Source organism: Indicator indicator, chromosome 5 (assembly GCF_027791375.1).
Source record: "Indicator indicator isolate 239-I01 chromosome 5, UM_Iind_1.1, whole genome shotgun sequence".
NCBI classification, from domain to species: domain Eukaryota; kingdom Metazoa; phylum Chordata; class Aves; order Piciformes; family Indicatoridae; genus Indicator; species Indicator indicator.
In genome coordinates, this window is record NC_072014.1 from 12,775,712 (window position 1) to 12,802,823 (window position 27,112).

The 27,112-nt window shown below is 40.9% G+C and overlaps 1 protein-coding gene across 1 annotated transcript in view; it reads right to left on the reverse strand.

The window, feature by feature from the left end:
- HDAC4 (histone deacetylase 4) overlaps positions 1 to 27,112 on the reverse strand; it is a 193,990-nt gene that overhangs the window by 126,613 nt on the left and 40,265 nt on the right. The window contains exon 2 of the mRNA XM_054381416.1: positions 24,636 to 24,707. Within this exon, the coding sequence (XP_054237391.1) occupies positions 24,636 to 24,707 (72 nt within the window). The remainder of the gene's footprint in view (positions 1 to 24,635; positions 24,708 to 27,112) is intronic.

A 27,112-nucleotide genomic window follows, 5' to 3' on the forward strand; every position in this document is an offset into this window, starting at 1 on the left:
TGGGAGAAGAGATTGACCTCCACCTTAATACAACCTCTTCTCAGGTAGTCGTAGAGAGAAAGTCTCCCTTCAGCCTACTTCTCTCCAGGCTAAATAATCCCACCTCCTTCAGCTGCTCCTCATAAGACTTGTCTTCTAGACCCTTTACCAGCTATGCTGACTTTCTTTGGACATGCTCCACCATTTCAATGCCCTTGTAGTGAGGGGTCCAAAACTGATCAGTATTAGACAGGCACTGCTTTCTATATGTGTCAAAGCCAGAGTGATATAAGGATGAGTTTTAACACAATACATCCACAGCAACGCAATAGTTATGATCCATGTTTAATTCTAACAGTCTTCCCTCTTTTTATAAGGAATATTTTTTAATTAAAGCCACTTTAAAACTTGTCTTCTCAAAGAAGTGTAACAAGAAATGTTCGTATGAATGAATGTATTCTTTTAAAAGATCAACTTAATTTTGCTCTAGAATTACAGTTCTGGTTTTTATTAAAGGATATAAACTGGTTGGTTGTCCACCACATTCACAAAGCACCTGTTGAACTGCATTTCAGTGCACAGGAGTCCTTACACAATCCCTCCCAATTCAAAGGTCCCTAACATTGAGAACTTTTAAATTCAGTAATATGTTGCTTAATGGTAAGCAATAAATGGTAAGTCAAGCACTCAAAACAGCCATCCCCCACTTCTTCCAACATCAACCAAACATCATCAGTGATGTGTAAAAACAAGATAAAATTAAATGTATGTGTTCCAAAGCTCACAACAATATTTTGCCAAAAAAGAAGAGAATACTTTGTCTCTTCCATACTATATTGGATGACCTAAGTGAAGAACTGTGACTACAACACTCCTCTTACATTTTTCCTTACAGGGCTGCAGGGGATAGGAGCACAGAAGGACAACCAGCATTCCCTTGGTCTCAATGTGTGTATTGCCAGAGAAACAGCAAACTCGTTTCCAAAGATGAGTGGATGAACTAGGACAAACACCCACACAAATTCCCACTTCCCCTCATATTTCCTTCAGCACACTTTCATCACCTTCTCTGTGGCATCCATCACTCTCTAAAGCCTTGGTAGCATGCATGGAAAATTTGAAAGATGGGCATCAGTTGGGTACAGAAGTTAAAGACTGACCCTTACTTTCACCCTGCTTTTGGAAACCACCTGAGGATCATCCAGGCTGAAAACAAGTCATTCACAGCTGCAAGTAAGTCTTCCTTCTCTGCTCCCACAAATAAGGCAATTCTGGCTTATGTTGCTTAAAAATGCAAGTCAGTCCTTTAGCACCAAACACCATTTAATTGTAGTTCATGTAAAAATGGTAATTTTACTATAAAAGACATGGTCCTGATATAATTAGCTATGAATATCATCATAGCTAAATTTGGACTCTTGTCAAACACTTCCACAAGGAGTTGTTTTTCTTCTATAAAATGTAAGAAAGGTCAGGAGGTTTTCTCACCATGTTCATCCAGGTAAGATGTTTCCTTAAAACAAACCTTTAATGTTAAAGCACCTCTTTTTACTGCCTGTTGCTATTTGGAGAATAAAATGCCCTGCTCCTTGGAGATCTGGATTTTGGCATGAGATCCTGTATAGCAGCTTGACCATGGGGCCAGCTAAAAACAAAACAAAAAAACCCCTGAACCAGAACACCTTAAATCAGGGTGTGCAGCTAAAGGCCTTCAAAGTGGTAAAAACAAAGAGAATGAAGAGTGGCACAGTCTCCATGAACTAAACACTTGAATTTAAGAAAGTTGAAGAGTGGAAGTCAGGCTGATTGATGCACAGGGCAGACATCAATGAGCTTGGGAATGCGTAGCTGATTTTGGGCAGTGTGCAGAGCTCAGACTCTTGTGTGGGAACCTTCATTGTGGGCAGGCTGCATGCTGCATTCACATTTCAGCTCCACATAGGAAGACTTCTTTCTGTTGGGCATCTCTTTCAAGAACAAGAGAAAATGACCTGAAGTTACACCAAGGGAAGCTTAGACTGGATATTAGGAGGAATTTATTTACTGAAGGAGTTATCAGGCATTGGAATGGCTTGCCCAAGGAAGTAGTGGAATCCCCATCCCTAGAGATATTTAAGAGTTGTGTAGATGTAGTGCTTAGTGATATGATTCAGTCAAAGAATTGCCAGTGTTAAGCTAACGATTGAACTCAATGATCTTAAAGGTCTTTTCTGATCTAGGTGATTCTGTGATTCAGACTATGAAACCTGGCCCTAACTACAGGTTCTGGATTGTGGCAAATTAAATGATACTCACCTACTTACACACAGAGCTACAACTCTGCCTCGGTTATGTTCAGGCAACAAACTTCTCTGCCTAGGGGCTGACTGTAGCCTGATTGTTCCACAAAAGGAAACAGGATGCTGTGAGAAGCCCAAAGGTGAAAGATTTAAAATATATATAAGGATGGAGATCCTATATGTATCTTTAACTAAAAATAATGATGACTGACTTTTCAGAGCGCTTGAAAAGGATAAAAGACTTTGGAACAAATCTGAAGAGGGTTCAGTGATTCAGCTAACTGAGGCTTTAAGAAGACACTTGGTTATGAAGGGGAAACATGGACAAAAGGTATTCATAGAACTGGAAGAAAGAGATAAAAAGGACATCCAGGCAAGCAGCTCAGGAACAGCTACAGGAGGTAAGCTCAAGAGGAAGGCTTTTAAAAGCAAGTTTAAGAAGGTTACGCTTGATTCAGTGGTAACTGTAGACAAGCAGAGATGGAAATGATGTGCCTATTGCTTCCCTGAAGTAGTACACACCTTTGTTATTATCAAGAATGAGGCTGCAAATGAATGTCAGTGGGACACTCATTTTTGCATTAGGGTTGCTTCCAGAAGCCACATACTGGGCTCACACATTTGTGCTAGACACTGGCATGTATGCCTGGAGCCAATAACAGTCCTGAAATGCTTCTCAGCTGACAACAAAAGGCTTCAAAGGGGGAGGATGAAGCTGACCACGACGCAAAACTTGCACTGATGTCTCCCTTTTACCTTAAAGGTTTGGAGAAGGGTTAGTACAAAACTCTCCATCTATTTGCCATTTGAAAAAAAGAGAAACCAGGGTGGCAGAAGAGGGAAGGCTGGATACCAGCAGAGAAGGCACCAGCCTGAAACAGGAGGCAAAAGACACATAAACAAGACTGGCAGAGTGAAAACTAACATGACACAGAGATTCTGTGGATATGGCAAGTCTTTCCCATAAACTTTAATCTATGGTGTGACCAGCATTAAATATAACCTGGGTGAATCCCAAGTCACCAGCAGGAATTTTACCAGCTGCCAGCCATTTTCTGGATGGCTTCTCCACTACTTCAAACAAAAACATCAGTGGTTGGGATTGTGTCTTGCCAGAGTGTGGTTGCCATGACAACACCCAAATCCCCACTTTTAGATTTAAGAAATGGAAAAGGTAGCTGTTTTCTGCACATGTTCTGAAACTTAGTGTCTTTACTGGTAAACACAAATGCATCTGGAAAATTCACAAAACATTTCAGAGAAGGTATCCAAAGCTAAATCACTACCAAAATCTTTGTTTGATAAAATCCTTGTTTGATACCAATACACAGTTAATCCCTTCATGAAACAAATTACATTTTACATGAATAGTTTATTTTTAGGCCACTTTAACAAAGCACTGTGTGTTCTACAGCTTCATGACTCAAGAATATGAAACTCATTCTTAAATTATGTTAGAAATCCATTTGCATACAATCACTTCCTGTAATTTTTTTTCTGCAACACAAAGTTGAAAAAACTTCCTGCTGCTGAAGAGGCAAAGGGTACCTCTGCAAGTTGCATGAGCTGTTTCTTAGCTCTGAAGTCATTGTACCTATTGCCTTTGTAGTGTCATTCTGTTTTAAAGCTACCAACATTACAGCTTTTGTTTCTAAAATGCATCAAGTCATGGGAAACATTAAATGGAGAAGTTCCTTCCATAGACTAAATATTTTATAAAACGACTTCTCCTTAATGTGTAGTTAACTTAATGTGCTATGTCATTTAAAGAAATTCTTAATTTAAGGTATTTCTTTTCTCATGGACCACAGAATCTATCCAAGAAAATGTATACCCAAGACACTACAGAAATAAGTCATCCCTGCAAGGAAAGCCAGACCATTTGAAATATTCATAGAACACAACAGCACATGTGAAAATGAACTGCATAGCTCTCTTCTCTGCATCATCTTCTGAAAAGCAGTTCTTGCTCATAAATCCTAAAAATAGAGAGAGCATAAAGGGAATTTTACTTCTAAATAGCACTGACAAAAATTTACAGTTCCAGCAGCTGGTTTCAAAGATGTGTGTTGAAGAACTGCACAGAAAAGACCACAGTGGCTGGAAGTCAGCAGGGACTACACCACCGTGAAGGATGTCAGCTGATTAGTCCACCAAGATGGCAAAGGAACTGAGTTACAACATGTAAGCACCAGTTAGGAGAAAATATCAGGTGCTCATGGGCTCCAAGGCTGTAAGGAAAGGCCTTTCCTTCAGCTGTGAGATGCAAGTTTAACTGAGGCCAAGCTAACTGACAAGGTGATTAAGAGCCACAAGAACTACCATGAGAAGTGGTGGATCTTCCCCCTCTCAGTTCACAATTCTGCCTTGCCAGATGACAATCTTAGTAAAACACACTGTACTGACCTAAATGTTTCTAAGTATTATTTAACTTCAAGCCTGGTAGAAAGCCAGACAAGGTGATCTAACGGCAGTTTGTGAGAGACTGCTTGTGTACATTTGTAGTTGCCAGATGAATCCCAGACCATGAGGCTCCTGCTGATCCAGAAGCCCATACTTGGAGGCCACACAAAGCTCTCACAACCCATGGGATGCAAAGCCTATAAAAACCCCTCTGTTCTCTCAGCTGATCAGCCAAAGGAGCCAACTCAAAGAGCAGCACTTAACATTTCTAAAATGCCATTCTTACAATTTTTTTGTATACAGAAATGTCTAATGTCTGATTTCACTGTATGCTTATGTGTCTTTAGACCACTTAACTGCAAAGACAAGGAACAGAACTTAAATCCTGCGTCAGTGTTTCCATACTGAAATAAAGCTGTCTTAAATCACTATAGCCTAATCCTCCCTTGATTTAGCCTTCTTTAATTTGCGTGTTTCCACTTCACAGCCGATTTGCCTCAAGTTTGCTTCGCCCAAGCTAGCGGGCTTTAACTGCCGCCCTACTTTGATGGGTACCATGAGACAGCACCAGCTCTCATGTGCTCTGCACCCTGCAAAGGGCCTGGAAGATTTATTAAAGACTTTACTGCTGGTGCACAAGGTGCTCAAGGTCCAGAGGCAATACCTGAAATCGGGGAGGGATGATGCTGCAGGAGCTGTTGTCCCCCCATGTGTTTGAGTGCTGGGTGGGCTGAGGAGCTCCTGCCACACATGGACTGTTGGCACCAAGATAACTGACCAGGGCTTTGAGCAGGATGCTGAAGTGACCTGGGTAAAGTACAGTCCCTCTCTGCCAGCATGAAGGAACTGAGTAATTGAAATGACTAGTGCCATGGAAGCAGTTTTGTAAGAGCAGGCTACCAAGCTAACCTGCATCTGCACACGTAAAGGATGCACACCTGAAAGAACTATTCAAAAGCCTGCTATTTGCAGGTCACAAGAGCATCCCATAATTTAGAATGGAAGTTGTTTAGTCCTGTTTTCAGAGAAAAAGAATATAAGCAGTACACATCACTGCTGTTTTCCTGCAATACACCGAGGTGTTCGGACAGAGGCAGCTTTAGAAGGTCTACTGTAGTAACTTCATTTACAGATAAAAGAGAACTAGATAAACCTAATCAAACAAAGGTACGGGGAAGAAGAAATACTCAGCTGAAATACCATGCAGTCAGTTGGATCACTAGGCTTACACAAACTTTGACTTCCTCATACAATCATCACTTTGTCAGAAATGCCATCTCGGTATTTTTAGGTGACAGTACATTTGTTTGTACCGTACATTTCTGGTGAACAAACTTGTTATGTTTTGTAGGTCACTTGCTTTTACCATCTGCCTTGATTTATGCTTAGGGAAAGTGTTGTTTCTGAAATCCCTGGGTGTCATACACACCACTGTGAAGATGTTGCAACCAGCAGCAGTTTGGTTTTGTTCCATCTCTGTGTAAATACTCATGGTTAATGGAAAAAGGTATTATGAAAATTTTGCACCAGAGCTGTACAAAGAAAGGCATTTAGCAGTGTCTGTCCTCACTCTCCTCAGCCCCACACTGGGTCAGGGTACAATCACTAACTTCCCTGAAAAACATGGCGTGGGACCAGATGAATACATTGGGGAACACCACAGACAGATGTGTGTCCACTGCCACCGTCTTGTGTAGTAGGCAGTGACCTGAATGTGACCACTACTGTACCCATCCCTAGAGAGCCTCACAAGTGGGGATACAGACAGATTATCACTGGATTAAACTCAAATTGCAAAGTAAATGTTTTCTCCCAGAAAACACTTTCAGGGTCTGCACACCCTCAACCTTTCACAGGGAATATCCTGCATCATTTTTTCATTAATAGTGCCCCAAGCTTCAATAAAGACAGCTTTTAAAAGCTTAGCCCCATGGCATGCTGAGAATATTAGTCTTGGGCTATAAAGAAAAATGAACAACAAGGTTGCTCCATTGGTTGAAGATGACTGGCCCCACTAGAATGGATGGGGGAGAGGGCACAGAACAACAGAGGAAGCTGGATTGTATATTCTACACCATGCTCACATGCTGCTCACTGTATGACAGGAGAGGGGTTGACCCAGGGTTTATGGGTCTTGTGATATATTCCATAGTTTGTAAAGTTTCCTGTTCTGGGTTTTTTATGCTTCTTCCCCAGTTTCCAGGCTGGGGTTCAGCCCTTTTGTTCCAGTTCTGGTTTGCACGTGGAGGCGGTTTTCGCGGTAGCTCTGGCTGTGTATGCTGTGTGTTCCCAGCTGTCCCTGCAATAGAGTGGTAAATTGTCCTTATCCCAACTGACATTTTGGCGTTCTCGTCTCCTTTCCTCCTTGCACACCCCGAGGGAAGGTGGGGGTAAAGGAGAAAACCCCTCCGCTGTAATTGGACTGCTGGGACTCAACTGCCAGCTGAGTTAAAATCAGGAGAGTTGTTGACTCTAAACTCAATGTTTCCGCATACTGATGTAGGCAGCAATGAAGAAGAGCAGCGACATGCACCATCGGTGCGCTCCACAATCACTTTTTAGAAAGGCTTTTTTAAAAACCAAACAACAAAAATTGAAATCTCTCTTGTAAAGATTCCCATTGCATACATCTGTTCTCTGTACTTGCTTTCAGTTACATCAGTCTGCTTCCCCCAAATCCTTAAGACAATAACTGAAGACACCTTTATATTAGAAGTGAGACTTCTATAGGCACATGTCTAATGCTCTAGGTCAGCTTGTGATCAGAAGACACATACCAGAGCAGAATGCCTGTGCAGTCATGTTCCATAGCATGACATGAAACTAAACCTGCAGCAGGAGAAATGCTTCACCGCAAGACTTTTCTTGCCATTGTGAGCCCATCTCAGATGTCTGAAGAAGCTTTTCCAGTCATACTGACAGCAACAGTAATAAGCCAATATGACAACTAGCTGGTCCTTGGGAAGGAAAATACAAAATTATTCAGTAAGGTCTTGGAATTTTATAGCTATTTGTCCCTGTTTTGACCATAACCTGACAAATTATGCCAGCAGCAAACCCACCTGACACATGTAAAACTACGTATCTGCTGCTTGTGGAAACGAATGTCATAAAATCACCATGTTAGTTTGTAACAGCTTAAAGAACAAAAGAGTTTGGTTCAATTTAAAACCCTCTGCTCTTCCTGAGCATTTTACCCAAGGAAGTCTAAATCTGTTTTTAACAAAAGGAAAAACAGACAGTATTGAAACCAGAAGTGCCACGCTTGGGCAGAGCCTTAACATGGTGCCCCGCTTCCTGAATTTGCTTTTAAAAGAACCCAGTTTCTCTCATTTGTGGAAGGCAAACAGCTTCCTGACCACACCTTTTTCACATGCTTATCACCTGAGGAAGAGAGAGAACAGGACACTCGTGATGTTACAACTCTCCTTTGCTCAACAGGATCAACAGTGGCAGGTAACCCACAACTATAACCATATCATCAATAGTGTTGAAGCCATTAACCAGGTGACATCTTTAAGAAGGGCTTAACCTTCATCATCCATGTCAGAGCTAGATATTTCCTCTATATTCACAGACAGCTTTATTCCCCAAGACACCCAGAGCTTAGTCTTTTGGATATAAAGTAGTATTTAGATATAAAAGAGCAGTTAATATTCTGATTCAGAGGTGTAAAATAATACCATCCATTATATAACGGCTACTTAGAAGTTGAAAGTTTCATCATATGCAAGAACTTCTTTTCTGAGATAAAGAGTAAAGCGTATTTTAAACTGCACACCAGCTTAACTAACATGCTCTAGGACTGTCTGAAAAACTTGATTAAAGCTGCCTTAAAAGGACTGAAACTTTTGTTAAGATTAGAGTGATTTTTACATTGCATGTAATTCTTGCTCATCTCTCACCTCATGCACGTCACTCAAAAGTGATTTCCCTCTTGTGCAACAGAACTACAGTGTAGCTCCTGTGCCCTACCCTGACCAGCACCAGTAATTTCATTAGCCCATTTACACATAGCCAAATCCCTGTGAAGACCAAAGATTTTTATAAGCAAGCAAAAGTGTGGTAGATTCAGATTGGATGTTAGGAAGAAGTTCTTCACCATTAGGGTGGTGAGATGCTGAAACAGCCCCATCCCCAGATGTTTTTAAGGCCATCCTGGATGGGACTCTGAGCAACCTGATCTACATGATACTTGAGGACCCTTCCTTGCTCTGAGCAACCAGAACTACATGATCCTTGAAGTCCCTTCCAACCCTGACAATGATACAATTCTATGGAAAAAGAAAAAAAAAAACACAAACAAAACCAAGGAAAAACAAGGAAAAAAAGGCAAAAAGGAAAAGTCATTATTGTGAACATATCTGTCCTGTGCAAAAGGATAAATTGCGGTCTGCTCTTTTTAATTTGTTTATTTTGTTTGGTTTTGCATTTTTTTGTATTGTTCTTATTTTGACAGTAAACATCACCCTATTTTCTCTTTCATACAGAATGGTAGGTCCCCACTACCTATGCTTCAGGGCTGAAGAGTTGAAAGCAGAGTGGCTTAATCCCTGTGTTCCCAAATCAAGACAAACTGACAATTGCCTGTTATAGCGAATGAGGTGAAATGACCCCATGGCTCTCACTCTGCCTTGGAATGAGAGAAAGCTCATTACAGATACCACACATATTTGGCTTCACATAAAACTAGATGAAGTTCTTGGCTGCTTATGCAGGACATTTGATATTTGTGTCAACATAGCCGGTGTCTTTCCTGCTATGTTATTGCCATCTCTTATCAGCGTCTGGACATCGCCATATCATATATCAAGACAAACGTAAAGCAATAGTCTCAAGAGAAGTCAAACCTTTTCTTTATGCTGTCATTCCAGAAAGCAGAGTCTAGAGAACTTTATTCTTTGCATTTGAAGGATTAATTTTCCCCCCTACTACATTTTCATCGTAACTATGTCCTCTCTTCCCTTAAGAAAAAAAAAAAAAAAAAAAGGAAAAAGTTTCCTTTGCCCACCCACAGCACACACCAAGGCCATTGTGCTGCAGCCTATACCAGGTTGTGAAGACACCTCACGAGCTGGGATGGGGTCACCATGACAGGGCCTTAAGGGTTTTTTTGACATATTTTCTTATTCTCAGCACAACTAAGTAAAATAGAGCTTGACTAGTAGCCAGCTGAAGTTTACTCATTCCAAGTGCTATGCCCATAGCAAAAAATTTTAGAGGCCATCATCTCTGAAGGTCAGTAACTCAGTTGTTGAACACCAATGACCATCTAAAGATCTACCCATCTAAAATTGCTTGTGAGAAGCACACAGTGATAGATCAGAGAAGCTGCAACCCATGTTTTTCTCATTAATCAAAGCACCCCCAAGGTTCTTCCATTCTATGTGTTCAACACGATTTATAGTGCATAAATTTTTACTACTGCTACTGCTGATTTAACAAACAACAATGTTCTTGTAGCACTTTTGAAGCATACCCTGGGCCTCAGATAGCTCTTACTAACCTTGGAAAGGTATTGGTTAAGGTGATATTAACTTTCTGCAAATTTGCCTTGCTTTAAGTCAACAAGTTCTCTGTCGAACGACTTGGAAGGAGGATGAGAAAGATGGTGTGGTTTTGACTGCCACCAAAACACTTGTCTATCAAAACATGCTGCATACCAAATTGTCAGTTATTTTTTAGGACGCTTTCACACAAGTCAGATTGGTAAATGAAAAATAGGTTACAAGTGGCAATATCCCCTGAGGAGTCTTCACAGTAAAGATTAAAGCCCAATCATAGCATCTTAGAATTGTTTCAGTTGGAGAAGACCTCTAGAATTGACTCCAACCTGCATTTCTATTTCAGAGGTACTCAGTGTGACTTCCTCCCCTGGGCTCATCCCCCAAACTTGGTGGCCACCCAGAGGAAGGATGAACAGAGCATTAGCAGCTGGGTAATGCAAAGGAGGGTCAAGAGAGGTCAACAGACTGCTGTCACCTCCAAACCTAACCAAAATGAAACTTCTTCCCAAATCCCAGCAGATTTATTAAGGTTTGGCTATCCTCTTTCTTCTGTCCTACTACAAACAGGCTTTTCTCTCAGCTGAAAACAATCATCAGATATGTTTCTAATGTACATCAACATATGTATATCCTCCCAACACAGCCACCACCACACTGTGGAGATGAATATCAGTTGCAGAGACCTGACTTCCTCACACAGAGTGCCCTGGAATGTAGACAGCACATTTCAGCAAATATAAGGAAGGAATTTAGGAACTGAACCCTTTTTGCAGCGAACTTCTTCCCCCATTTCATACAAGACAGGCGATTCTCCAGCTTCTCTCAGTTTATGTTTGCACCAAGCTACATCCAATCCAGCCCTGACTTGGTCCTCTTTTCCCCCAGCCTTTCCTCATGGCTTCCTCACAACATTATTTTATAACATCCCTGCTCCTATGGGCTTTTAACTCTTGAGCCTGAAAGCACAATCAAGGATGGAGAACAGGAATCTATATTTTGCTTTGCACTGCTTCAAGACACAATCAATCCCCGTAACAGGGATTCATACATAATGTGAAAGCAGCTTTTTTCTTTTCCTACGGATATAAATATGGGTTTGGGGGTATTTTAGTTTGCCAGCACAACATGTTTACCACCAGGAAAATCTGGCTGCTTTTTTAGACCCTACAGACTACCAAAGGTAGGAAAGGTAGAAGAGGAGCCATTCTCTCTGGAACATCTTAGCTGGATTTAAAATTCACAGCATGAGTTGTGAAGTCAAATGCCTTCACATACACACACACACATACACACCATGATCTGAGTTTCAGGGAGTGAGGTGGGCATTCCTCCCCAGCTCTGCACTTCTGCTCTTACTTAGGAGTGCCCTGTTGCTGTCACTGCTCGACCTCTTCAGCATCTGTAATGATACCTTTCACTCAAAAATACAGCAATAAAGTCTCCTCAAATAAATATTTCCAGCAAGTCCATGTGATTGAGGAGTCCTGAAGTAGCTTTTTCATTCTTCTGTATTCAGAGGTAAGAAGTGCTTCCACACGGGCTGTGCTTTAGTGCGGATACACTGGCACACACAATTCCACAGAGAAGGGGATGTTTCGGTGATGCTTTCAGATATCTGCCATTTAAGTATTTGGAGGTATCAAATCAACATGCTCCTGGACTCCAGGACCGAGGCATGCTGTGTTTAAGAGGGTAACATGTTTGAGTACCACAGCGTATTACATGAAGGGAATTACTGTCGCTCTCTGAGCTGGGTTTTATCAGCAGAAGTTTACTGCTCAGTTAAGAAAAATCCCTTGTCATCTAACCTGAGCTAAGACAGATAGGGCAGGTCTAATACCATCTTAAGAAACTTCCAATTTAAATGAAAAGCATGCCAGCTGCCGGGCTTACTGTCAGAAGAACAAGAATTAGTTTCATTTGCTTTTCCCTCAATGTGTCAGAAACACCTTCACAAACCTATTGCTGACCCTGAGCCCTCAAATCACTACCTCTCACTGAGAGAAAACAAACAGAAAAACCCACTGCTCCTCAGAGAATTATTTCAGAAATGGGAGGAATAAAACCTCACGTGCTGGCTGGCCAGATCTGTATCTCAGGCATTGGAGTCCCAGCACTCTCTGGGCCAGTGCCTTCAACACTGCCTGTCACTTAGATTAGCAGAAGCAGTAATTTGTCCACTGTGATACCAGACCTGGCAAGACAACATTGTGTTATGTGATGACAAAATACTCTCTGCTCCTAAAAGTAGGTATCTGCTAAACTAAGCCAGCACCTTGCTTCCACGCTGCCCTGTCATGCTGATAACGTAGAGTTTCGCAAGATATTTGAAAGAGTCCTGCTCTGCCTCCTTCCTACCAATAAAAGACATCTTGCAAATTAAAAAAAAAAAGCCATAATGATACCTGTGCATCAGATTATGCATCTAAATTTCTGAGGGTTTCTATTACAATTCACTCATTTGTATTTTATTAAAATTTGCACTCTGGATTACATCAATAGTAGTGTGACCAGCATGTTGAAGGAGGAGATTCTGACCCTCTCTACTCTGCTCTGGTAAGACCTCTTCTGGAATACTGCATCTAGCTCTGGAGTCCTCAACACGGGAAAGACATGGACCTGTTAGAGTGGGTCCAAAGGAGGCCACAAAAATTATTAGATAGCTGGAACACCTCTGCTATGAGGACAGGGTGAGGTTCAGCCTGGAGAAAAGAAGGCTCTGAGGAGACCTTACAGGGGACCTCTGAGAAAAATGGAGACTATCTTTTTAGCAGGGCCACCATCAACATGCACACCCATGAAGGAGAAGAGTATCAGGGCTGTGAATTTGCACAGTGGGGAACCAGCACAGGGTGCAGCAGGACAGATGGAGCATGAGAATTTCCAGGTAGGGCTTATCTGGAACAAGTCATGGTCTGGAGTCAGCCTTTGCCATGGAGCCACCTCTTGATTTGGACTCAACTCTTTGCAATGGCCAGGTGAACCCTGTTCATGGGTACAGGCAAGTGACACAGGTGACCCTGCATCCATGAAGGAAGCTATAAATAGGTTAACTTACTGGAAACTCAAGAAAAGGAGTAGCATTTTGGTCTGTTTGATCTAAGGCACTAGAATAAAATTCAGATGGTACCAACTGTGGTGTGATTAATCATTTGTGAGATGCAAAGCATTAGCCTCTTACTGAGTTGCCAAAATAAGGTATGAGCACAATATTGTGCTCAGTTCTCTTAAGGCCTAAATGCAAGCAGCAGTAAGGTTATGGTTGTTTCAATTAAGGATAGTGACTATCAGGAGAACTCCAGTCAAAATGTTCCAAGTTCAAAGAAAGTGCAAGAAAAAAGAATTCAGACAGCCTGTATTAAAAGGAGAAAGAAAAAAATAAGTAAGTATAGAAAAAAGACAAAGAAACAGCCCCAAAACCAACAGCAACAACACAGGAAACTGCTGACACTTCTTCACCATTTCAACTTTTCCCTGCTTAAAACTCCCATGGTGCTGATGTTGCATTGAGGATACTCCATACATCATCCAAACACTGTTGTGGTTTTCATTGCTACACAAGGTTTGGTTTTTTTTTTTCCTTTCTTCTTGTCATTCTCCCACTCTCTGGTATTTCCAACATTTCAGAAGCCAGATTATTTCCTGGAAATTCTCTTTTCCTCCAACTCCTAACATTATGTGATTCTGTGACTCATCTACTCTCACAATACATTATTTGCTCAATAGGAACCCATACCATAGGCACAAATAAAACTGTGCAAGAAACTAGTTAATAAATATAGGCTTACCTATACAGATTCTGTATTACATTAAAGCAAAAGCCTGCAACAAAGCAAGGGAAACACCCTTAACATTAATTGCATAGACATCTTGATTCTAATATGAGGCTTAATAAGGAATAACTTAACTTTCTCAGACAACCAACAATTAAAGCTTCACACTCCTCATCAGGATACTAAGTTTTGATGGATGAAAAGAAACTGACATCAGCTGACACCTCCTTTACACAGGGGTCATCAAGAGATCAGCCTATCACCTTGACATGACTATGGCCTGGGTTTTAGAAAATTCATTTAAATTTCCTGCTACCTCTGATGCAGGTATGGTGCAGGTGATCCCTATAAAATATCCCTGCAAGGACAGGCAAATATATTTATTACCTGATTTTGGGGGAAGGCAGAGAAAAAATTCCAACCAATTCACCAAAAGTCAGATAGTAAGTTTGCAGCAGACAGAGCCTTCTCATTCTAGAGCAATGAGCCACTGGGATGAATCACAGATTATTTTCTAAGTCAGGTGAGGAACTGTCATGTTCCTTCAGAAAAAGGCCTGGATGCCTTTTCCAATTCACACACCACAAAATGCTGTTCAAACAAGTCTAGCTGTGATGTGGAGTTTACAGACCAAGCATCCTGGTTGTTATTATGCAAGAGAACCTCACTAAATCCCCCTGTTTCCAAAACAGGGTTCACAAGGGCTATGCTTGCATTTGCAATCACCTGGGTATTTGTTTTTCCTGTGGATGGGAATATGTGCTGATCTGCAACTCTGAACTGATTTTTTTAGTATAAACTCTAGGTGATTGCAGAGAATTCCCTCATGATCCAGCTTATGGAGCTACATCTCCAAATTCATCTTTACTGGGAAAAGCCACACCATTCAACCTCCTAAACATTTGTGCATCAGCTGGAAACCCCCTTCCATCCCTATAGCCACTGGCACATTATAGAATCACAGAGACCAGGCCTGATCTCTAGCCAGTTGTGCAAGGAAAGACTTCTTCATGTCATTTGCCAGCTCCATGATAGGAAGCTTGTGTCAGATGCAGACCAACCAGTTTCTCTCAACAATGTTCACTTACCTTCACAGCCAAATAGCTACACCATCAATAGCTCCCTGATCTGTTCAGGTGACTCCTCCTGCAGCTATTGTCTCAGGATCCTGGTGACACACTTGCCATAAAGCCACAACCCATCTTCAACAATCACACAAAAGCACTATCACTGAACAAGACACTTGTCTAGTTACCCTAATACAGTCCAAACAGCCAATTTAAATTAATCCTTCAGTATAAGAAGACTTCAGTGAAATCTTTTGGCAGCATTTACAACAGGATTTGGCTCACACAGAATGATACTGATGAGGTGTAATTGTTTTTCAAGGGTAAAATGAACTTTAAAATATCCACCTCAAAACTAGCTTCGAGTCTGTCCATCCTTCTCCTGCTCTCTCCTCAAAAAGTATGAACAAACCAAAGCTGTTAATTTCATTCATGACAGATTTTTCTTTCCTGGACTGGAGGAACTCAGTCTACTCAGCAAAATTTAATGGAAATCATTCAATCAGAACATGGATATGCTTCCATACATTATCAAGTAGAGTGGCTTACTTTGACTACTTATGCGTTATATATTCTTTTTTTAATCCATTTTACCAGCATCAAATGTTAAGTACAGAAGAAAATAATTTGGTCTGAAATTTTTCTAATAAAACCCATTTCCAAAAATATTTAAAGCACAAAAATAACCTCTTATTCTATGCAACTGGAAAAAAAAAAAAAAAAAAGAGCTTAAGACAGTTTTGGAATAGCAAAAAAGAGAGGATAAAGATAGCCCATCCCACCCCCCAGCAATACTTTTACAAAACACTTTATTGTAGCAGCTTATTCTATTTTTAGAAGAAATTGGGAAAAAATGTGTATTTATTTAATCTGAGAAACAATTTGCATTCAGGTGGCAGATCACCATCCTCAGTAAAAATAAAAACCTTCAAACCTTCCCTGTGTCACTTATGAATGTATATGATACCCTGACAACTCAGGATCTTCAAGACCTTCATTAATATCATTACAGTGTGATTGTCTATGAACAGGACTACAAATGGGTTAAGGAATGTAAATTTTGACCTAAATATCACCCATGGTTTTGTCTCCAGTCCAACCTGAAGAACAGCTACAATAGTTTGCGAAGAGATACTCTCTCTAATGGAAAAGGTCAGTCACTGAATTTCACTAGAAAATTTTAAATAAATTCACCTTATACAATCCAGTGGGAAGAACTCTAACAGCTTATTAAAAAAAAAATCACCTAGCAAAGTATAATTAAAATGTGCATTACATTTATTATCTATATTACAATTACAGTTCCAAGTCAATGATTCGAAAGCCTTTTATTAGATCATAAAAACGTAAGACCAGCTTATAATGAAATCTCTAATCAAATATGAATGAATCATCTGATATGACACAATTTTTTGAATGAATAACAGATGGGAAAGTAGTAATGATTGAGTGGTTTAAATCACCAGATACTAGTTAAGCCAGAGGAGCAGATATTTAATCATAAACACTTGTTTCAAGTTAGAGGAGACACTGGAGGAAGGCAAACCTCAAATCAAGCCATTCAAGGAACAAATGCCAAGCCAGCACCAACCATAAATATAAATGAGATAGCTTTAGTGTGAATAAACTTACTACTGCACCCAAGACACAGGAAATACTGATTTTATAGTTGCTTGGTGACAAGAGGTATTAGGTAAGGATGGAGGAGGACATCCTTGCATGGTCCTCTTGGAGAAGGCTGGAATCCATGATTCAGGAAACCATGCCAGTAAAGCTTAAGCCCTCAAAACTCCCTCTATTTGCTGAGGGCAACATCCCATCTTCCAAGGCCTAAACAACCAAGAAGTCAAAACAAAGTGAAACCATTACACATTGGCAGCACTCTCACATTAACTCAGCATGTCAAGGTTGCTAGGGCTTTTTGCCTGAAGAGGCTTGGTTACAGCTTTCATTTGTATGCTTGCTGAGTTATGGCTCAGTCTTAATCATTTTTTAGTTCGAAGCAGGCTTTGTGAGGGGAGGGGAAGTGGGCAGGGTGCAGAAAGTAGGGGGCAGGGGGTGGAAGACAGAAAAAAACATCTGTTTAATCAACAAACAGCAATTATCCAGGTCAGCATCTGGAGACTGCTACAGTATTTTAGGCATCATTGCACAAGCCATTCACCTGATATTCCCTCCACTGCTCAAAGACAAAGCAGAGCTAAATATAGCCCTGAAAATCAATATATGCTGGGGAAGAGCCTCTAGAATCTTGATAAATGCGTCTTGTGTCAGAAGAGGAATTCCTAAAATCCTAGGAATGCAGGTGGCTGCTGAGCACAGACCTACGGTACCTGTTTCCTCTTTAGCAATAAACTACCCCAAGCTAATTTTGGCATAAAGCCCACTAGGGAGCTCCATTGCAACAGAGCATACCAATAAAAAAGGGAACATGAACCAAAGCACCAGTAAACAAACATTTCTCAGCAACTCCTCCATTCTTGTCCTCCAGCAAACAATAACAGCCATCTAGTAGGTGTCAGGAGAAGCTGATGAAAGACAGGACTCGAGTACAATGTGTGCTGGACCACTGCAGCCACAGGACAAGTGTTATTTTTGAAAAACTGAGGATACTGAAATACGAACCAAAATATAAACCAACTAAAATACGAACCAAAATATAAACCAACTAAAATACGAACCAAAATATAAACCAACTAAAATACGAACCAAAATATAAACCAACTAAAATATGAACCAAAATATGAACTGAAATATGAACCAAAATATGAACTGAAATATGAAGTAAAATATAAACTAAAACCCAAAACCACCAAGATTTCATCTTGATTGCCTCTTTAAGGTTGTAGATCCAGAGTGGAAACATAATGGCAAACAGGATATGCCACAGTCACCAAAAAATTGCATCCGAGACACGAATAGTTTTTTTTAAACTGAGAAATGCCTCAATCCATGATCAATTTTCCATGAAATATTTACTAGTTTTAATTCATCTCACAGTACTGTTATTTTTAGAAGAGCCAGAGGCAATGGGTACAGATTACTGATTAACAATTCAAGGGAGCCTTTAAATGTCTGCTCCTATCGTGCCATCTCCTCTTTCTCTAAGGAGTCAGGAAGTTTAATGTAAATATTGTTACACATTCCCTCCATCACCTGCATTTACATCAAGGCAAAGCACAAAACAACCTTTCCTGTAGCAGGGAACTGCAGAGAAGAACTATTTTGAAAACGACACATCAGGGACAGTCAGGATTAAGCAAATCCAGTGAAATCTGTAAGTGATCAGTGCAAATTCATAATCTAAAGTGAGGGAACAATAAAGAAAAATAGCAAGTTGGGTCTTGCAGTAAAGCAAACTTTCCTGCCAGCTACCTTTCATCAAAGAAAACCGCTCCATATTCAAGTGCTTAAGATTTAAGTGCTGCATTCAGCTTTTAAAAGAGGAACATGTCTTTAATAATTCATCCTGCCTTCTCCCTTTAATAAGCATTTCCTTGTGGGTAAGAAAGGAGGTGACAGCTAATTATTTTCTCTGAGACAAAACACAACAAAACAGAGTTTAGGAGCTGAAGACTCCTGCTCTTCCCACCCCACAGGGTCAGGACATCCATGTTCTGGGCAGAAAACAAAGCTCCAGCTTCAGGGAACCAAACTTGGTAAGAGAAGTGGTTTACTTCCTCACAGCGCATGGATGCTGAAAGTTCAGGCAAGAAAGGTGCCTCACCAGGCTGACCAAAAAAGCTCAACCCTCCTGCATACATCCCTACACATGGACACAATACTGCAATACACAGGTGCTGATGGAGAGTTAGAGAAACATGAAATGATTATTCAATGACTCTGACCAACAAAACACGAGTTTGGACACAAAATGAGCCAAGCAAAGTGGTCCCGAAGCTTGAACTGCCCTCCTATTCCTCTACCAGGAGCTGCCCAGAGTCTCTAGATGTGGCAGTTCCCTCCCCTGTCCTGCATAAATAACCCCAAATTTTCTGACCATGGTCTGACTACGCTGCAAAAAGCTTTTCATAAAAGCACAATACAGCAAGCCATCTGTGGAAATTTGGGAGGTGGCTGAAGCATTACTCAAGGCTTTCCTTGCCAAGCAACAGGTTAGGAAGGTGAGCTTCAGTACTGCCTCTAGCTGGTGAAACATCTTGTACTGGCATTGCACAGGCTACGTTTTGTGAGTCTGGCTTAGGGCTGGAAATAATACTTGTTGCAGCAAATACAAAGTTAACTTGATTTTAACTTTCAAGGTTCTAAGCTATGCTAATGTGCAGTTCCTCTGCTATCCTATGCCAGAGCATCTAAACGGTGGCAAAATTAATACACTAAGCTTGACAAAAATAGCTGCAGCTTTTAAAGAAGCTAACAACAGAACAACGAGCAAACAACAATTTAATCTGTTTAAGTGTATGGTTGTGACATTAGAATGATTTCTCAAGAACTCACTTTTAATGGTAATTTGTTTTTTTCTGGGTGAGTTTCCCCCCCTCTCTGGACTCCACAAATTAAGTTATTTTTAACATTAAGGGATTGGCCTTTCTGCACATGAGCTGCACTTCAGGGGTATGATAAAACCATACGCTGTCCCTGCACTGACATGTCCCAAGTGTGAACAAGGACAAATGGGTTCCTGTCTGCAGAGGCACGAGCCTGTCGGGAACCCTGAGTCCTCACTGACTGGCCAGCAACCTGAACCTGCTTCAAAGTCCTGCCTTGCCGTGTGGATTTGGTACCTTTCTGAAGGAGCTTTTGAAGCAGATAGGCTATAGAAAGCAGGTGAGTATCTGAAAACACAGTGCAGTGAGAGGGCAACCTCCTCCTTTGAAGGGATAAATTAACAATGGCACAGGATTCAGCTGGTATACCAACTGGACTACCGCTCCTTCCTCTTAGAGATGGGGATTAATCTCTGATTTCAAAAGCCTGTAAAATCATGTAACAATATTAGTGCAGAAGCTCTTGCAAACCATTTATTCATACATACATCAACATTTTCTTTCAAATTAATGTGGAAGTGAGACTGGATAATTAGATCTGGGAACAAGAAAAAGTAGGGAGTTGAAATCTCATGCATAATCCTCTGGCTGCCCCTGCCATGCTGCCTTTGCTTCTGCCAGTTGCAGATCTAGAAGAGCCTCAGTACCATGCTGGAAGCGGTGTGCCTAGGGCCAAACAGCAGCAGCAGCATGGCACAGGCAGCAGCAGGAAGTCAGCGTGCCCAGTGGGAGTGGCATGGATGGAGAGCAGGGGCACAGTCATGTGAGGAAGAGCCATATTGAGGAGCAGCATCATGCACTCTGCTTATCACCACCATTAGGACACCCCCAGTCCAGCCCCTCATGCTCTTACAGAAACTGCTAAGCAGCAGCCATTCCTGTGCTTTAACCCAGCAATTCCTAATGTTTTGCAGAAGACTACCATCAACCCTCAAAAATTCATCAGAAAACCACCACTGATCACTTCTGTAATGTGCACAATGGCCTCACAGACCGCAAAGGGTTAGCAGATGACAGAAACAGCTTCAAGAAGGCATGCAGCACTTTTCCATCTGATGGACAATAGCAGTCAGAAAGAGGTCTTCACCTTAAAGGCAAGAATCCCAGAGTCTTCTCCTCAGCCTCTCCACCTGCATTCTGCAATGAGTATGTCCCAACACAAACTATTTCTCAGCTGCACTCAATTGAAGCAAAAAGCCATATGATTTCTCTAGTATGTTCAGGACAACTTGAGAACCCACCCCAGAACAGCCAATGGAAATTCCATGGGAAGGGGAATTCCTTTCCTAAATCAGTAATTGCACTGTATACAGCTACCCAGAGACCTTCACATTAGGCCACACCCAGTGTATGAGGGAAACATGGCTAGTCGGGTGAGACTGTTCATCCTAATCTCAGTTTTAGTAAAGTAAAGCTTTCAAGTTTAAAAAGGACTAGTTTCTGTTGTGCTTAATTCTAGCATTTTCCTTAAGTATCAGCAATACCAAGCTGATTTCACATTTCTAATACTGAAGAAATTGCTTAAGATTGGTTTGTAACAAAACGAGCAACCCTGAAGTTTACAGTGGCAAGACTGATGGCAGGTAGTTATCTAAAGTACAGCAAACAGCTTTATAAAGAGATAAAACCCCTTCTACAAAGTATGCTTAGTGAAGACATATTTGATAGAACTCAAGGATGGTATCAACAGTACACAAGTGATGTGTTTCAGAGGATTATCTACAACATATCTATAGATATTTACACAATCAACGTCTTTAAAACTATCCCCCCTACTTTACATTATGGCAAAGACATAGCATTGTTCAGTTTAAAAGCATAGAAAGTAAGAAGACAAGAGAGCTCTGTTCCTCCCTCCTTACACATGAATCAGTCTCCTTATGCTGACTGCAGCTAAATTCACTGCTACAAAGAAAAAAAAAAATACTGTAAACCACCAAAAACCCCTTAAAACCAGCATGCTAACTTGCAGGACAATTCCTCCACCTTTCTGCAAGTGATCTGCTGCAGCCCATGAAAACCAGGCAGTGGCCACATATCTGAGAAGCTTTCTCCTTCTAAACTTAATTATCATGAGATTTTCTATGCAACAATAACTAAAAATAATCTGTGTAGTCCTTGCTCTGAACATCTCTGAATTCAGCAAGTAGAAGTTAAGGAAAAGCAGTGTTGCACAATAATCTCAACAATTTATCCCCCTTCTTCTCCCAGGCCAAAGATGCAGTAATATTCTGAGTACAGAAAAAGAGAAGGCACCATTATCAAACAGTTCATTATATTCCTGTGCAAAACGTGGGCTGTGGGCGTTTTATCTTGTTTTACTTTTAAAAGTAACTAAGAACCAGAAGCACCAATTATGAGTGATATATTTTTGAAAAGGGAAAATGTTTCATTTCCTCCAATTAATCCTTAATTTATGCAAAAAGCAGAGGGAGAAAGAAATAATTTCCCTAAAAGGACACCTTGCTGATGACTGAACTCCATTCTACTCAACCCAATTCTCTTCTAAAATGGTTTAATAAAAAAAGCTCTAAACATTTTGATTTTGTATTTGAGATGCTTCCACAGAACAGACCATGTTTAGGACCTAGGTACTGTACACTCATTTCTCACCCCTTTACATCAGAGAAGAACAACTAACAAGAATCAAACATCTTCACTTGGCTGGCGGCAAAGAGAAAACATTTTGGTTTCCTACAAGTACGCCACAATGATTTTATCTTAACTAGAAATGTAGTTCTGGTGGTAAAGGATAGTTGTCCACTCAAATTTATTCATCATGAGGGCTTTACCATAACCAGGACTGGATAAGATTTTAAACAGAATATCCCAGGACATGATTATCCACTTTTTTCCTTAACCTGGTTTTCAACATCATTATTTCAACCATGCCTAAGACTTGTAACAACACCCCACAAAACCCACACACAACTTGTTTTTCCAGAGCCATGCTTGGTATTACTTCTCCTTTCTTCTGCAGAAGGATCTGCAGCAAACTCCTAAAGGTAATAATGATTAAAAACCAGACTTGACAATTGTTTGCCCAAATGAGTAACTCCCTTAAACTGAGAGCAACTTTTAACAGCAATTCTAAAACCTCATCAGGATACATAGGTATAGACAGGCACCACACTTGAAAGCCAGCTGATAAGCAATGCCAAGATCAATGATGCTTGCTTTCATCTACAAACAAGGCAAAACATCTTTTTGTGTTTTGCCAAAGACTGTGCTTCCAGCTTTTAATTACTATTCTGCAAATCAAAAATATAAGTGAGACATTTCCATCCCATGTATGTACTGCAGGGCTGTAAAGATTTCTCCAAAATTTAGCAGAAAGTGAGTAACTACAGGGTCTTCAATGAAAAGTACCTGGGTTACCGCTGTCCAGAGACAATCCTGCTTCTTCTGTAAAGTCACATTTTCATTCCCAGTCCACCCATTACATGCATAACCAACCTGAGCTTTCCAGCATGAAACAGGAATTCCAAGGGCTCAAATGGTAGCAGAAGCCACATAACAAGGGGATGTCATTGCCTATCTGTCAATCCCAACCCCTCAGCATGAGCACAGCTCCCCAGTGATGTCTAGCTGTTAATTTTTGACTGGTGATCTATTAAAAATCATTACAATAAAGTCCAAACAATAAGAACTCCATAAATCCTGTACAAGCCCAAAACACCTTAAAAAAATCCTCCTTTCATCTGGAGAAAAATACTCAGAGCACACTGAACTCTACCATCAAGTTATTGAAGTTGTTACCCAGCACCAGATGTGTACATTCACAGTGTTGGTCATTGATCTACTGACAAAAATAAAAGGAAAAAAGGGTTATGACTCTTCTTGTGCAGAGCCCAAAATTCTATCTAGTACACAGATATGAAAAGGGAAGCAAGACCTGCGTTACCACAGTAGTCTTAAAACGAGAATCCCTCTCAGGGTTAGAAAAATATAACCTTCCTTACCTGATGGACAAGGTTGGGAGCACACAGAGGGAAGAAGAGAGATTTTTTTTTTTTTTTTAGAATCCAAAACGAAATGTTCATACCTGGTAACCGAGGATCTCTTCCTTGCTTTCCAATGCAAGAATACATCTTTAAAAAGCTTCCTTCCCCAGATACGCATTTAAGTCCACAAAAATCTAGGCTAGGTCACAGCCCATTCTCCTCCTCGCCCCCCCCCCCCACCCCGAAACCCCAATCTACTGAAGTTGCTTTGAATAAGCTTCATCTACATTTTTCCAGCTTGCATTACCAGAAGCGCTTAGATCTTTTGCAAGATCTCTTCCTTAATATGAAAAGGCCTAAAGGCATTTTGGAAGGCAGCAGAGAAGGGAAAGTTGAGTTTTTAGAAAACCTGAGCTCCTATTTGGAAAGCAGATAATGCTTCATACAACCTATCATCCACAGCATAAATATCTCTCTGCTTGCATCTGGAAACAAAACATGTTCAGAAAAGAGAAAGAGCTCACATGAAGACCGCAGCAGATTGCTCCTAGGTATTGTGACCAAAACTTTGGTTTACACCACTTGAAGTGCTGTAATTGGGAGCTGTAAGACCTTTCTCTCTCTCAGCTCTATGAGGAGCAGACAGTCTCCAGGGTGAACAACTGTGATTGCTGTGCTTACTTCACAGGAGAAGGACAAGACCCAAGAGACATCATGGCAGGATCATTAGAAGAAAGAACAGCAAACAGCCCAGAGCGCAGCATGAGATGCTTTGATCAGGCTGAGTTTGGCTCCTCATTTCAACAAAAGGAGATTGCTCCTTAATGGGAACAGCAACTCAAACATCTACTTTGCTTTGCAGTGGTCCTTTCAGGGTGTGAAAGGGCTTTCAAGGTGCTGTTTTGTTCTGCTCCAGCCAGGTTAGGCTCTCCTTAGTCCCCTGCCAATGTGAGTGCTAAGCTATTTAGACTCCTAAGGCTGTTGTGCTCCATTCTCCCTCCCCTCCCAAATCCCACTTTCACCCAGCCTGGGAAAGTAGATATGTAAAAGTTCTAACACACTTTGTTCCAGCATTTTACATTTGCATTCTGCTCTCCCACTTGCAAGACAGAGCTGCAGAATATTTTACTGCATTCCCAGAATAGGAACAACATTTAATAAAAGTTTCTTCTTACCAGAACTAGGCATGTGGTTCACTCTAGGTGGATTCAACAGCTCTACTGGCTGGTCTCTGCCAGAAAGCCCATCTGGGAAGAGAAAATAAATATATAAGCAAATAAATAAATAAAATCACATCAACTCTTTGGTTACATGAACTATTTTTAGACATTCCAAGCAGAAAAAAAAATATAAAATTTAAAAATCACTACCCAATTATCAAAGTGAAACAGAAGCACAAGTAACACAAATCAACAGAAACAAGAACATTAAGAGGACAGCCAAGTAACAAACTGCTCATGCTAAAGCAGAAAATAGGAGATCCTGTATCCCAAATTGCACTCAGGTTTTCCCAGTCTTTAAATCCACAACTGGTACTGATTCCAATCCATGGAAACAAGCAAGTCAGCTTATAAAGCTTACCATACCATAACTCAATTGCAATTGATTCCTTGCTCAGGGAACTGTGTGAGTTAAGACAGAAACACAGCCCTATGAAGTCAAGTTGAAGAATGGCTGTAATATACCAGGGAGATGTTAAGGAAACCTGACAAATCACTGCAGGAGATTAAAATGCATAGACATGCATAACAAGCCCCATTTTGCATAAGTTTGGATTTCAGAAAGGCAGTAAAAACATATTTTGTAAATGATATGCAGAAATCTATCCTGCTGAAGCAGTTCTCTATTTAAAATATTTCAAAGATTGTATCTTGCATTCAGGTAGAGTTAAAACAGAAGAACACAATACCTCCTGCTGCAGACTGCCAGACCAGATTTTCTAGTTGCTCCTTCCCCACCCATCTGCCTCCCTCAATAAAAGTTGAAGCAAAAAAAGTCTAAATTATGTTTTCAATACTTAGTTTACAAATACTTGGAAACAGCAAACTTATCTTAAACCCATTTGTTTCACTGTAAATATCTCCACCTTTGACAGTTCTGTCTCGGTTGTTCTCCTCTAATGCCTTTCTGTGCTCTGTGCTGCAGCACAGATATGATCAAGACAAACCCAGTCTGGAGACATCAAAGAAGACACTCCATCTCTCTTGGTCAAAATAGGACAGTACTATTAAAATGTTAAGATGCAAGTGGAATGTTAAAAAAATATGCCAGGAAAAAAAAAAAATCACACTGTGGTGTTCTCCCTATTTTTTCCACTCCAGGTTTGTGAAGAGAAAGTATAGTTGGGTTTTCTCCATCACTTGCATGGATTTGCCTCCGGTGACCATACCCAAAGATCAGTGCAGCCTCAGGCAATATGACAAATTAAACTGTAACCATGCTGAGTTCTCCTTCTCAAGCACATAAAATAGATTATTCACATTATATTTTTTTCTTTTGCTTTTGGTTTATTACTTCTAGAGCCAAGAGAGTGGCTAGGCTTGCTATACCAGAGTTGCCAACCTACAGCGTTGGTGAGATGACTCTTGGCCAGCTGAGCTTCAGCTGCACAAGCAGCAACACACAGCAATAAATCAGGAGTCAAGTGGATTGAAGGACTGAAGCGAAACACCACTACTTTGAATACATTCAGCCACAGAATTATAGAATGGTTCTGTGGGAAGGTGGAACCTTTAAAGGTCATTTAGTCCAATCTCTCTGCAGTGAGCAGGGGCATCTTCAACTAGATTAGGTTGTTCAGAGCCCTGTCCAACCTGATCTTCACTGTTTCCTGGGACAGGGCTTCTACCACTTCTCTGGGCAACATGCACTACTGTAAAAAATTTCTTTGTTATATCTAGTCTACATCTTTCCTCTTTCAGTTTAAAATCATTTAGCCCTTGTCCTATTGCAACAGGCCCTGATTATAGGCCCTCTTTAAATACTGAAAGGCTGCAATAAGGTCTCCCCAGAGATTCTCTTCTCCAGGCTGAACAACTCCACTCTCAGCCTGTCCTCATAACAGATGTGTTCCGGCTCTCTGATAATTTCAGTGGCATCCTCTGGACCCACTCAGTTTCTTCAGATTCACAACCCAGTGGTCACTGCAGATCAAAGAGTATAAATGGATAGCAAAAGAATATGATCCTCCCTCGTTACTGAAATGTCAGGTTTTACAGCCTTGTTTTTTCTAGAAGACAGGCATTTGCTATCTCAGCCCTCATCAGTACTCTTTTAATTCACTGGCGAACTGCAGCCTTACTTGTTGCTGAAGCCTTCACTATATTTCTACTCTGAACACACCAGGCACCACAAACAGCTCCCAAAACTCATCTCTTCAAGCTTGCCAGGGCTTAAAAAAAAAGAAATTAAAATACATACATATCACTCTGCTGGGCTCTCCTAGCAACGAAGCAGCAGCCACCCCAGTGGCCAGCTAGCACGGCACACATACCCGCTCCAGCACACACCACGGCTAGGATGGAGAGAGAGCAGCTGGGGAAAGGGAGCACAGCACACAGCCCTAGGATTGCCACGTTTTCCTGAGAAGTGCAGTAATTTCAGTTTCTTCACTAAGCTACTTTAGATTAAGATATGCCTCCAAAGGAGAGAG